The sequence below is a fragment of the Lolium rigidum genome, chromosome 4 (genome assembly GCF_022539505.1).
Source record: "Lolium rigidum isolate FL_2022 chromosome 4, APGP_CSIRO_Lrig_0.1, whole genome shotgun sequence".
In the NCBI taxonomy this organism is placed as follows: Eukaryota; Viridiplantae; Streptophyta; class Magnoliopsida; order Poales; family Poaceae; genus Lolium; species Lolium rigidum.
Genome location: NC_061511.1, coordinates 17,323,773 through 17,338,267, shown reverse-complemented (window position 1 = coordinate 17,338,267; position 14,495 = coordinate 17,323,773). Strand labels below are relative to the sequence as shown.

The 14,495-nt window shown below is 44.3% G+C and overlaps 1 protein-coding gene across 1 annotated transcript; it reads left to right on the top strand.

Moving 5' to 3' along the window:
• The first annotated feature begins 9,471 nt into the window (after positions 1 to 9,471).
• On the top strand, positions 9,472 to 9,987 carry LOC124646722 (putative ripening-related protein 6). The gene has a single exon (XM_047186799.1). It carries the CDS (start codon positions 9,472 to 9,474, stop codon positions 9,985 to 9,987), a length of 516 nt encoding a protein of 171 aa, XP_047042755.1.
• Positions 9,988 to 14,495: the final 4,508 nt, after the last annotated feature.

The window sequence follows — 14,495 nt, the reverse complement described above, 5'->3', positions numbered from 1 at the left end:
AAATATGAGGTGCCAAAAATAATTCAAGAAAAGAAAGTTTTATAGTACATAGAGGATGACATGCGGGTCCCATTTAGCAACAGCGGTATCACCGTTTGAGAGGCGGCAGGGGATCAAAAGAAAAAAGAAATTGCCAAAAATCAGAGGGTGAAAAAAAACCAAGAAAATGAACTTTTATAGTACATAGAGGATGACATGCGGGTCCCATGAGCCTGCAGGTTCCTCAATGTTTCAAACGTGGCATGAGATCGAAAGAAAAAGGCAAGTGCCCAAATATGAGGTGCCAAAAAAAACTCCAAGAAAAGAAAGTTGATTGCTCATAGAGGATGACATGCGGGTCCGATGAGCCAGCAGGTTCCTCAACGTTTCAAACGTGGCATGAGATCGAAAGAAAAAGGCAAGTGACCAAATATGAGGAGCCAAAAATAATTCAAGAAAAGAAAGTTTTATAGTACATAGAGGATGACATGCGGGTCCCATTTAGCAACAGCGGTATCACCGTTTGAGAGGCGGCAGGGGATCAAAAGAAAAAAGAAATTGCCAAAAATCAGAGGGTGAAAAAAAACCAAGAAAATGATCTTTTATAGTACATAGAGGATGACATGCGGGTCCCATGAGCCTGCAGGTTCCTCAACGTTTCAAACGTGGCATGAGATCGAAAGAAAAAGTCAAGTTACCAAATATGAGGTGCCAAAAATAATTCAAGAAAAGAAAGTTTTATAGTACATAGAGGATGACATGCGGGTCCCATTTAGCAGTAGCGGTATCACTGTTTGAGAGGCGACGAGGGATCGAAAGAAAAAGTCAAGTGACCAAATATCAGGTGCCAAAAAAATCCAAGAAAAGAAAGTTTTATAGTACATAGAGGATGACATGCGGGTCCCATTTAGCAGCAGCGGTATCACTGTTTGAGAGGCAGCAGAGGATCGAAAGAAAAAGTCAAGTGACCAAATATGAGGTGCCAAAAAAAATCCAAGAAAAGAAAGTTTTATAGTACATAGAGGATGACATGCGGGTCCCATTTAGCAGCAGCGGTATCACTGTTTGAGAGGCAGCAGGTGATCGAAAGAAAAAGTCAAGTGACCAAATATGAGGTGCCAAAAAAATCCAAGAAAAGAAAGTTTTATAGTACATAGAGGATGACATGCGGGTCCCATTTAGCAACAGCGGTATCACCGTTTGAGAGGCGGCAGGGGATCGAAAGAAAAAGGTAAGTGACCAAATATGAGGTGCCAAAAATAATTCAAGAAAAGAAAGTTTTATAGTACATAGAGGATGACATGCGGGTCCCAGTTAGCAGCAGCGGTATCACCGTTTGAGAGGCGGCAGGGGATCGAAAGAAAAAGGCAAGTGACCAAATTTGAGGTGCCAAAAAAACTCCAAGAAAAGAAAGTTGATTGCACATAGAGGATGACATGCGGGTCCCATTTAGCAGCAGCCGGTCTCAACGTTTCCAAGGCGGCAAGGGATCAAAAGAAAAAGGAAGTAGCCGAGAAATCGGGGGTCAAAAAAAATCCAAGAATAGAAAGAATTTTGGTTCATAGAGGATGACATGCGGGACCCATGATCCCGCATCGTAAACGGCTCGATCGGAGAACGTTGAACGAGATGGCGCGATCTAGAAAAAAACAATGCCGTAGAGGCTGCCATCCGGGCCCTACATCCCTCGGCGGTGCGGATTTGCGTTGACTCGGCCGGCGAACCCGAGATTTCGAGATGCACCACGTCCCGGGCCACCATACGCGACGTTTTGGCCGCTTTCGTCGGGCTAGGTGGCCTCAAAAACGAGAAAAAAAAAGTTTTGACATGCACCACGGAGGGACCAAAATCGTCGGCCATGGTACACCAGCAACCACGGCGCGACTTCAACTTCGTCGGCCATGGCAACTTTTCTTGTAGTGATTATTTGATTCTAACCCATGATCATATACAGTACCCATATCATATTTTTACATAAACAATTAGAGTATTTGAAAAGTGAATTATGAGAGTTGGAATCAACTCAAAAGCATTTATGGTTGATTTTTAATAATTGTTTGAAATTTGAAAAGTTACTGCCTTGTTATTTTTACTATTCAAATTCTACAAACGATTTTGATTTGAATCCAGTGTGGCTGTATGGGGCCTTTCATGAGCTTTCTAAATATATAAAATTTATCAAAAAATGACCGAGTAGATTTGTAGTTATTAACGATTTGGCAAAGCATCTAAGAGCAAATCACAGAAAATAAATAAAACGAAATTTGAAATTAAACGGAGGGCGGGAAAGAAGTGGGCCGGCCCAGCTGCTGCCCGGGCCGTGCGTGCACGGCGCATGCACGTCGCCCGCGCGCGGGGCGCGCAGATCGTCGGATGACGATCCGACGGCGCTGGGCCGTCGTCTTCCTCGCGAACCAGAGATCTTGCGGGGGCCATAACTTTTCACCTCGGAGCTCGGATTAAGGCGGGGTTGGGTGCGTTGGAAAGGTCTTTCCAAGGGCTACAACTTTGGTGTAGGGCTCGGGGGCTATGGTGGCAAAGAAAATGGCGTCTTTTGTTGTGGTCGCCGGCGAGCTTGTGGGCGCCGGTGAGCTGCGAGGAGGGCAAGAGGGAAGTGCTAGGAGGGAGAGAGGGAGGCTGCTAGGTGTTGTGGTGTTGTCCAAGGTGAGGGGCGCTGCTTATATAGGCTCCAGGGAAGGGAACGCGACGGGGCGGGCATGGTGGCGACGTCACAGTGCACGTCGTGTGCAGGGCTCTCCGGCGTGGCTTTGGTGTCAGAGAGTGAGGTAACGGGTAGTGGGTGACGCGCGTGCAGTGGCTGGATTGCAGCTGTAGTGTGCAGTGCACACGAGGACGAGGCCGACGTTGGCATCCTCGCGTCACGGCGTTGTCCTGGCGCGGGAGAGAGTCAACGGCCGTGTCTAGGAGTTGCGTGGGAGTGAGAAGAGTGTGGTGGCGCAGTGGGAGCAGCTGGTTTGCTGTGTGCACACAGAGAGGCAAGGGTGGCCACGGGTGGGTGATCAAGGGGCATGGCATGAGTGTGGTGGTCGATTCCTTGCTCTCCTCCACCAAGGACCATGTCTGGCAGGTGTCTAGGGTCCAGGGGACTGTAGATGACATGGTGAGAGGGAGGGAAAAGGGCCAGGGCATGTGGGTGCATGGTGGTGACCAAGTGGGTGACATGGTCATGTCTTGGCATTTTTTTTGTGCAATATCTTTGTCCCTGGGTCCATGGCTTGGTCAAGTGGGGTGAGTCCAGGTGATTTGACAAGGTGAGCAAGTGGAGAGGGGTCTAGAGCATGCCCATCTAATATTTGTCAAAGTGTATGTGACATATGACATGAATTTGGGCATGGTGATGGTGTGAGGTGACCATGCACACTAGGTGAGGTCATGATAGATGGTTTTGGGCACCAGGTATGGTGGATGAGCACAAGGGAGAGAGAAGTGATGTGATGGAGGGTGGTTAAAATAGTGGTTGTATCTCTATGTACTTAAATTGGTTATTTGCTAAGGTCTCATGTGGGATGAATTTTGACCAAATTTCTGCATAGATATGTTCTAAATAATATTTGGCATCTATTGGTGGTCTTGGTTTGAGGTTTGGAGGTGGTTTGTGAAATTCCTAATTTTTGAGGGAATCTAGAATCTGTTTCAACATAGCATCTTGGCTTGACTATTTTGAGCAATGGCCAATGATCTGGTCAAAGTGGTCAACACCAAAGTTGTTCATCTTGATGAGGTCTTGGATGATGTGGAAAGATTTGTTAGGGTTTGGTTTAAGAATTTCTTAATAAAAGGGCTCAAAGTAGGTATGATATTAAAATTGTCAATTTTGACCACTAGTGCATGTGAGCTCATTTTGATTTCAAATTTGATTTGATTTGAGTTTCTTTGATTCCAAAAGTGTTAATAAGTGTTTATTAACCATTTACAACCAATGGTGCAAGCCAAAAGGGTCTAGGTTAAAGATTTGCAAAATTGGCCATAGCCACATATGTGATGAAGTGCATTTTTCTTAGTTTCTTATTTTCTTTTTCTTTGCTTCACTTAGGCATGGTTTAGGGTTTATTTAGTATTATATTAGGTCTAGAGATGGTTTCACACCATTTGGGCAAAGTAGGAGTGCATATCACAAGATTTGATAAAATGGCTAAGTGCCACATATGCTTCTATGCATAGGTTTAATTTTCTTTTTTTTTCACCTTGGTTTTGATTGGGGAAGTACTAGATGAAGTTTGTTGATGTTTTCAAAACATCTAAAAAAGGTAGAAAGGTCTAATTAGAAGTTTCACAAAAATAGTCATAGGCACATAGGCCTTTTTCTTATTTAATTTCTTTTTATTTTAATTTTGTTTATAATGGATGGTTAGAATAGGGGTGAGGTTTAGGGTTTAGTGGGACCTAACAATGGTTCACCACTATTTAGAAAAGTAAGAAGGTTATTAGTCAATATTTGCATACTAGGGCTATATGCCCACATATGTCTTTTTATTTTATTTTAGTTCCTTCTTATTTGATCCTATTTAGTTTTGAGAAGGTTAGGGTTTAGGGTTTTGGAATTATGTTCAATGTAATAAACAAACAATCATGGCAATAACACCAGTATTGGGTGTGAGCACTATGCATAGCATCATATTCAGAAAAGTTTTTTGTTGGTTCACATTTTTGGAAAAAGGAAATTCATTTTCTTCTTTGTTTGAAAATTTGGGATGTTACACCGTCCGCCCGTACGCTGCACCATGAACTCCGCCTCATCAAATAATTTCACCTCACACAGACGGATTGGAGATCCAACATACACAGCCGCCAGAAACACCGAAACACCACCTCTGGGATATATCTGGAGGAGGAATTTGGGTGAAGACATCATCTGGGCTGCTACACGGATCATTGGAGGACAAACCATCATTCCCGTCATCATCAACTGCTACATCTTAATCACCATCACCAATCCCATTCTTATTCAACCATAGTTGTGATCTCAATTGCTATTGTCCATTTGTATTTGAATTCATACCACTACCTTCATTCTATCCATAATATCATGATGATGTTCTTGATTGCTTTCATATGTGAGTAGTTCCATTTGTTCTTGGGTTAATATATGAATGTGTGTTAGTTTTCTCTCTAGATATTATATGAAGTGGACCATGTAATATTGTCCTTAGGGACTAGAGAGAGAACTAACCTTTGAAGTATGATAAGGTGTACGGCGAGAAGTGACATTACCGCGGTGTTGCTTTATCATATGGAAGAAGGGGTAGAGGGAGACTCACTAAGCTCATATCGATAACCATGGGGAAACCATGAGCGTTTCTCTAGTGGTGGGAGGAGAAGAAACGAAGCCGGGCTGCATTTGTCCAATGATAAAAGTGGCGGCCGGCGGACGGACCACACCCCCATAACCCGGTGCTCCGTGGCCATACGCGTAGCCGAAGGGCGGAGGAACGCCTGGCCTGAGAGGAGCTTGTGGAGAACCCGCGAACAACGTGACAGGAGAAGAAGACCCAGACGGTCGAACAAGCGCCCTGGCAGCCGCCAACGCCGCGGCTGATGGGCGAGGATGCCCCTAACGAGGAGCCTGACCACGCGGAGGCTATGCATCATCCATCACACGAGGAGGAAGAGCCGCAATCTCTACGAACAACCTACGGCGGCCCGGCCTCCAGGCGCAGCTAAGATTAGTCGACAGCGGGCACAACTAAGACTAGTTGACGGCGGGCACGGAGACGGTGGTGACACAGACAAAGTCAGGCAGAAGTCGATGCTGAAGGAGAACTCGATGGCGATGACGGCGAGGTAGGAGAATACGACGGCAATGGCCAAGGAGGCACAGCTGAGGTCGGGGCAGAAACGTGAGGCAGGGCGGCGGCGTTGAGATCCAAACGTGGAGAAGTCAAGCTGCAATCACGCTCCCCTGAGACCCTTGTTGCTAATAGAAGCCTACTTGCTCTTCAATGGCTGAAATGGAGAGATCGACCGGGTCTGCGTGTGAGTTTATTTTTTTCTGAGCTAGCATGATTGTTAAATTGTATAACCCTGTCGCCAAAACTTGCTCACTTGGAACGCATTTGGGCGCGCTTTTATTTTTGACAGTAATAATTTGACTGTGTAGCCATAGTGTCAGTATCTTAACTAGTATCATGCACATTGATTTCATAAATTTACTAATGTGGCAGCTAATAAAGAAAAGAGAAAAAATTAGAGTAACATAGCATATCATGAAAAAAGTTAGTGCCAAACAAATTTTTTACACCAATATGCATTGAGATTCTGAAAAACAATAAATATAGTATGATTATAATATTGCTATATTTTTTCGATAAAGGGAATATATTAATATCGATAGATACCAATTGCAACCAACCTCTGCAACAACGCAATACCCTAAAAGTAGTATGTATGCACATAGAAAAAAAATAAGAAAAGAGAAGTTCCGCCACTGTATTCCAGCTCTAGCAACAACAGTACATCCACCAGCAAGACAACACCTGAAATCCAGGCTCTCCAGAAGTGGCGCCTCCAAGAAGGGAACTGTGCACAAGCATCGTCGTCGCTGGATCAAAAGATCTTGGGTTTTCACCCTGAAGATAGTCTTCGCTCGCAAAATAATGCCTTCAACAAGACCATTGCCAAGTACAACTAATTAAGGTCAGACCTTGAATTTTCACCCTAAAAGGTAAGACTCTGAACTTCACCTGTGCTGCTGCCCTCACTTGCATACTGCTGCTACGAAACCCATAATACCAAGCAAATCCCTCAACATCACAGAGACTCGAACCTTCATTGCTAGTCCTCAAATCCAGCCATCATGAAATTCTCTGTTTCTGATTTCACTATGGACTAGAATGTCATCTGCTGGCAATACAGAATAGAACTTCGCGTCTCTCCCTTCAGAACCAAACGGCCGGAATAAAAGCATGTGTGCGCACGACCGAATACCTCCCAATCAATCGAACTTCATATATGAACAATATTACTTTTGCCAGCGGAGCCTTCCGAAACTCAACATTCAGCCAAATCCAGACAGGCATGCATAAAGTAGATCTTCATCTTGGCGCGAGAGAGATTCTAGGACCACCACCTTTATTCATGTTGTGCGAGCAACCCGCACGCCACCTGCCGGAAACCTGCAAGCCACCACACCAAACCTACCAGCAACCCAGAGTGCAAGACCAGCAGGGGAAAGGAGACGACAAAGCAGGGTCGATCCTCCACCCGGAATCGGCCCAACACACAGCGATGATCGAGATTGTGGGGGGGGGGGGGGCTGGGAGACACCTATATCAAGTTCTAGGGTATCTACCACCACCACTCGCCGGCCCTGCACCTTCAATCCAACCATGGCGCCGCCGGGAGATTATATCCGCCACCACCCTACCAGGGGCGCCGCCCTGGGCGCTGCACGAGACGAAGATCCGGCCAAACCGGCCCTAGCGGCCATGGCGTCCATCCCCGGCGACCTCCACCCCCAACCACGTTCGACGGTTGGGTCCGTCGCCGCAGCGTCAAGGGCCAGCGGCAGCGGCGGCGAGAGGAGCGGGCGTGGCGTGGGTCTTGGCGGCGGCGCGATGGGAACGCCCCCGGTGTCTCCCTAGGGAGCGATACACGGGGTACCAAAACATCTTATCTAATAATACAGCTATATGATACTACCCACTACAGAAATAGTATCATACACAAGTAGCATATGCATAATACTAGTACAAGATATATACTTACCACTGTGACCATCCTAAGTGTACAAACTGGGGTAATAAACCTTCCGTTTCCATATAACGATATTGGAAATTTTAACTTCTAAATGAAAGGTAATGCAATAAAATTGTTGCTGCTTACAAGAAAATTATCTTCTTGTTTTAAAAATAAAATCTAGATAGGAAATTTTACAGGTCAATTGTTGTACCTACAAGATCCATGTAATCCATCCTCAATGTTTTACCCCCTTAAAAGATGGACAGTGATGTGGTGGCCGAACGTTTCTACGCATGGTTATTTTTACGAGAAAGATGTATATTGTATCCACCCAGAGTACATACATCTACTGCTCCATGATTACTCAGCTAGGATCTTGGATTCTTCCTTGCTTGGAGAGGTAAAAACTGATACCATCTCTCTGGCAAGAGCGACATGCCCTGTTCTCTCTTCAGTTATTACCGCTGTAACACATTAGTGGACGACATGTAATCCAAAAGAGCCCATCTCTACTCAAATTCAATTGTCTTACATGCATGTTTCAACGCAACAATTTTAATTAGGCCTGTATCGACCATACCGGTCGAGAGAGTTTTTTTTATAATGGACGTTTTATTATGTGAAGCAATTACATCCGATCTCTGCATAGGTAAGATGCACATAATCGTTTAAAAAGTCTCAAAGGTCTGTAGTGATAAATAAAAAACGAATTACATATCAAACATGAGCAACACGCCTAACATGAAGGCGCATGCCCAGTTCGTAGATTATGTTGTCACCCATGTAGGGAAAAAGTATCCCTCGCCGTGTCCTTCAACCGTGTATAGACCTCCGTAAAGATATCTCGATTCTCCACCTTTTGCAGCGCATACCACGAACGGAGAGTAGCGATACATCTGTACATAACCTGCAAAAGATAACAATTCTTATCATTAAGAACTTTGTCATTTCTACACAGCCATAGCGACCATATAATGGCAAGCGCCACCACCCTAATAAACGTTATATATCTGTGATCGATACCATGAAGCTAATTACCAAAGATATTGGCCACACTAGTCGGGGGATACAGATCAGAAGCTACTTGGATGCATGACCGTATAGACTTGGCAAAGTGACGTTGGAAGAACAAGTGTTTAGTCGTCTCGTTGTGATGACATAAAACACACTGCGTACTCCCATGCCAATTGCGTTTCACAAGATTATCTTTGGTTATGATTACTCATTGACGCAAATACCAGCCAAAAATCTTAATTTTGAGCGGTATTTTCATCTTCCAATTTTTTTTATCAACTGATATTTCAGGTTGAATAATTGCATTGTACAACGAACTTACAAAGAACTTTTCATTGGATTGTAAGTTCCAACGAAATTCATCATGCCCTTTGGACAACTGAATGGACTCCAAACATAGAAGTAAGGCATTTCATGCAAAAAGTTTCGGACCGATTAAATCTCGTCTAAACGTCACCGTCGGAGGTGAGGTTGCCATTACTAATGCAATGATATCACTTTTACTGCGAATAATGTTATATAACAGTATAGAAAAATTCCTCGTACTCACCTAAGATGTATAATTAGTTAGGAACCTTTGACGGAACCACGCAAGAGACCAGGAGCCACACAAGGGCACATCCGCACATGTGGCTAAGTAAGTACGGTATATTCCAAGCTTGGCTTGCAGCTAGCCACCTAGCTTCGCCTATATAAAGGAACTCCGAGAACCAGGCACTACAACTCGATCAGTACCAGTGTACCCACTCCCACGGCGAGTCAAGTGCAAGGCTTAGCAACATGGCGAACGCCAAGCTCGTCGCAGTCGTGGCCACGCTCGTGATCTTCCTGGAGGTGTCATCCTGTGCCATGGCACGGCACCACGGTAAGCCGGACCCATGCAGCGGTGAGGACGATAGCTCCGTGCCAGGCCTGCTGCACAAGCACAAGAAGCCCGGCCACTGCCCATCGCCAGGTGGCGGCGGCGGCGGCACTCCTGGCATCATGACAGTGAATGGGTTCGAGAAAGGCCAGGATGGCGGAGGGCCGTCGGAGTGCGACGGCAAGTACCATAGCGACAAGACCTTGATTGTGGCGCTGTCAACACGGTGGTACGCCGGCGGGAGGCGATGCCACAAGCCGATCCGCATCACGAGCAAGCAAAACGGGCGCAGCGTGGTGGCCCGAGTGGTGGACGAGTGCGACTCCAACCATGGCTGCAAGGACAATATTGTGGACACCTCTCAGGCCGTGTGGGATGCCCTTGGGCTCGACAGCAACATTGGCGAGGTGCCAGTCACCTGGTCCGATGCATGAAAACGGTCATGGCTTTATTTATAACCTGAGGCCTTATGTTTAAAAAACCCACAGCGATCGGTGGAGGCCATTGGGATGTAGCGGCCGGTCGCGAGTCAAGCGTCAAGTCGTTAGTGTCGCTGCTAATCTCGATGGCTATAAGCTTAAGGTATTTGGTCGAGCAGCAGAATAAATAAAATAGGGTCCCAATAAACTACTACTAGTACGGATGATAGTGCGGATTTATCATCTTGTAAGAGAATCACACTTTATGTAATGCACTTTTCGTTGTCAGTCTCAGTTTGATTGTTGATGTTAATATGTTGGGTTGTGTACTTTTGATTATCTTTTATCAAATGGAAATGGATCTGTAAACCCGAAAAAATGGTGGTTTAGGCCTGAAAAGTCTGTTTAAATTCAATATCTGCCTGTGGTGGTGGAAACTAGAATATGGATCTGGTCCTTGGCAGAATATTATGAGAAATAAATACATTAGAAATGAGGGTGTGTTCCATACCAAGGGCAGACCTGGAGATTCTCCACTCTAAACAGATATGTTACATGTTAAGGAGTTGTATCTATGTGGAAGAAGGATGCGGGTGAGAAATGGCATATCAACAAGCTTTTGGGGTGATGCTTGTTGTGATCAATGTCCTTTGAAAGATAGATTTCCTGACATATATAATATCAGTGTGGAACAGAAAATCACAGTTGCAGAGGCAGCAGCTTTGGGTTGGAGATTTGCTATCAGGAGATGGATGAAACCTGATTTAGCTATGCAGATTCATGGCTTATCACAAATCTTGATGCAAACTGCACTCACTGATGAACCAGATAAGTCCTTCTAGAAATGGTCAGAAGGAGGCAGTGGGTTCGACGGAACTTTCATACATTTATGGAAGAGTAAAATTCCTCCCAAAATCAAAGTTTGGTTGTGGCTCATCTGACATAATGCTATTGCAACAAAAGATAACTTGTTGCGGCGCAATTTGTCTAGAAATTCTCTCTCTCCAATAAGAATGAATCCGATAATCATCTGTTCTTTGACTGCCTAGCTGACAAATTTGTTTGAAGCTATGTGGGTCAAGTTATTGGAGCTTCCTCAAGACCTAGGTTTTTTCACTCAACTTTTTTGGTGGTTCCCCTAATTACTTCTTGCCAATCGTAACACTCAGATTGCGGGGTTGCTACCATTTGCTGGACAATCTGGAAACATGGAAATAAAGCTTGTTTTGAGAACAAACTAATAAAAAATCTTATTGAACTAATTAGTTATTCTATTGTCTTCATAAAATACTAGACATGTTTGCACAATGAGACGGATGATGATGCCATCCGCGCCGGAGCCGACAGTCTTCTGACACTTGCTGTTGTTGCTGGTGATGCAAATGCTAGTCGTTCTTCTACTGGACATCCCCTCTCCTTTCGAATGCTGGATGTTCGTAGAAGTGACGGTGGCGCTAGCAAGATGGAAACCGAAGATGATGACGATAGCAAGATGGAAACCGAAGATGATGATGATGCAAGAGATGAGATAGCGTTCATACGATGGTTGTTTGTGGTTCTGGATGTTGCTCTGTGCTATCTCATCTCTTGTTTGCTTTCTGTAAAAAGTGTTAATTTCCAAACTCCTCGTATGAACGCTAGCAGTAGGTGGCGATTTACATTCTGATGCATTTGCTATGAATGCTTTTGGCCGTTTAGCTGGATGATGTGTATTTCATTGTTCGTCATGGTAATGAAATTCGATCCTTGGGATCGCTTGGAAAAAAGATTATCTTTTATCACTAAATATGAGACCTTGCTACATGATTTCTCTTTAACATGCAAGCATGCGATGTCCTTAGCTTTCCATCTCAGCAATTTCCATCTAATTTACTTTTTTCTATTATTTATCTGAAAAATCCACGTTCTCTAATCATTCTTAATGTTTTTACATACCGAGCATGCACCGTTCATCTACACAGCATTTCGTCTCCGTCTCTTCCATTCATGGGTCTTTACATCTCCTCCACTACGCACACCGCTTACTGACTTCCTTTTCGCTATTATGAAAGCCTCCAATCCGTGGAATCGCCAACGTCTTCGTCTCCGGCCAATTTGCTCAAGCAGTAGAAACGATATGCTAGAATTCTTCACGGCGGCCACGGTGGAAGACAAATCTATTGTATTATTAATTTCTTTGATAGCAAGATTCCTGCTCTCATCTTCCATACGGTGGTGTGCAGGGGCAGTATCAGCCTATTTGATCACTTTTCTGCGTGTCAAATGCGCTCGATAGAATTCCACCGAAATTGGTAAGAAATATTGGTTGTTCCATATTGCATACTTTCTCATGTCCATCGATATATTCTATAGTACTAGGACACGTCACATTTCAATTTGCATAAGCACATGATGATGTACCTCTTAATCTCAGTAAGTTGCTTGCCTTTTATAACTAACTGTCAAGAAAAAGTTAGAGGGCACAACATTAAGTAATTTATTACTTGGCAGATCCTATAAAACCTTACTTTTCCGCATTGCTTCCTTGATATATCATAATTATGAATATGGAAATGTGGGTATTCTTGTGGAAAGCCCAAACTGTGTGGAAGCAAAACTCTTTTGCACAACTATTTGTTCTTTTCCTGAGTCTGCCAAAGGCAAATCATGTTACATTTTAATTCTAAGTATAAATTTTTTATACTGAACTTATTTAATCATATGTATTTTTATATTATTTTATAACTAAAAAAGGTTCATTCAGGTTAGTCCCTAAATACATTTTCTGTTTTCATCTTCTAGCTGAGTATTAAAGTTGGCGTCGTTGATGAACTCGCACTGTTACTCCTTTAGCCTCCAGAAGCGCTGCACGTTCAAGGAGGCCAAGATCGTCGCCTGCTCCGGGTCACCGGGGACCTGCTGCTGCTCGCCTCACCGCGCCGCCTCCTCCGCCGCCTCAACTTCTGCACCTGCTACGTACGCCTTGTACCACTCGTCGAACCATGGGTCAACAGAGTCGTCGGAGTCGATGTCGGCGTCGGGCAGCGGCTGTAGTGGCTGTGGCTGCGGTGGTGGTTGCGGCGCCGCAGGCGGCGTGCAGCTATTGCAGCCAAATATGGATATTTGTATGTAGATTCAGATTTCTAATGGCAATAAAATGCCTTGAGTCTTTTTCTTCTCCATATACATAATTGCCAGAAGATTTGAGACCAAATACAAATATTAGAAATCTGAATCTACATGTACCATAACTACTTGTCCTCGTTGTATGGATGTAGGAAACCAAACAACATAATTTCTCAAAGTAGTTTGCCTGCTCCTGTAAGTATGCATGGTACTGGTACCGTCTCCTCCAATTTTCCTTAAATTGATAATGCTCTGCCATGAACCAAAAGCAGACAAATGCAGTTCATACACGACTTCTTGCCAAGAAAGATTAGCACAAAGAAACATGACATTGTTTTAATTATTTTAAAGCATTCATATCAACACAGTCAGCTACCTCAAGTCCATAAAGAGTTGGCATCTAGTACTCAGCTGGCCGAGAACGAGAAGTCTCGCCGATGGCTGACATCGCTGAGGGGACAGTGCCGCCGGCAAGCTCCTGCGTCGCCGGTGTCCATGCTCCACCGCCAGATGCGCGAAGCAAGGACAGAGAGATGCGCACGGACGCATGCGGCAAAGAGGAAGAACGACGACGAGGCAGGCCCGTCACTCGCCCCAACTGACGGCCAGTAGATTAGGGTTCAAAGTTTAAGTTTTATTTAAGTTTAAATTCGAGTCACTTTTGTATAAAACTAGTTAATATTCGTATGAATTTCGTTTTTAAATGTTATTTACATTTGAATTTCTATTGGGGCTGCCGCATGGAGGGCGCCGGTGTGGGAACAGAATCTCCAAATAAAGGATGCAGTGCTGGTGCTCCTGCCGGCGGCTATTTGAGGGGTGCCGGTGGAGATGATCTAAACCATTCATTATAACTCCATTTTTTTATGTGCCCGCAGCAACAACGTTCTCACCATGACAAGCGTCGTTTTCTTGGAGCTGAACACATTACGCCACCCTGGAAATTTAGTTAAGTACATAGCAATCAAATTTGACTCTGTATTTTGGCTGAAGTTCCAAACCTTACCTTAACTGATAGCGACCTAGCTCAGTTAATAAATCCTTCGCATAAATCAGCCTGGAATGTTCACAACTGCCGAGCTGTGATCGATGAAGCCGACGGAAGCATATATGAATTAGTAATCACCGATGTACGATTAAGACACTTGGAACGTTAATTGATAGTATCTCACAACGTTTTTTGGAACTAGGGTGATCCTCTTCTCCCATTTTCATCAAAAAATACAAAAAGAAATTCGTAGTCTTCGGCTGAAAGACAAAATAAGTAACAAGAGAAGCATATTCTCAAGGGATTAGATTTAACTTTCACATCATCTGATGCTCGAGTAAGAACCAAGACAGGGCATTTTTTCTTCTGTTTACCTTGAGTTGTCGCTATTGTGAGCTGAAGTAACATATATCCTGGATTTATTGTGCGT

Bases quoted from the DNA above. Each gene is read 5' to 3' on its own strand.
- LOC124646722 (XM_047186799.1), top strand. From the start codon at position 9,472: ATGGCGAACGCCAAGCTCGTCGCAGTCGTGGCCACGCTCGTGATCTTC.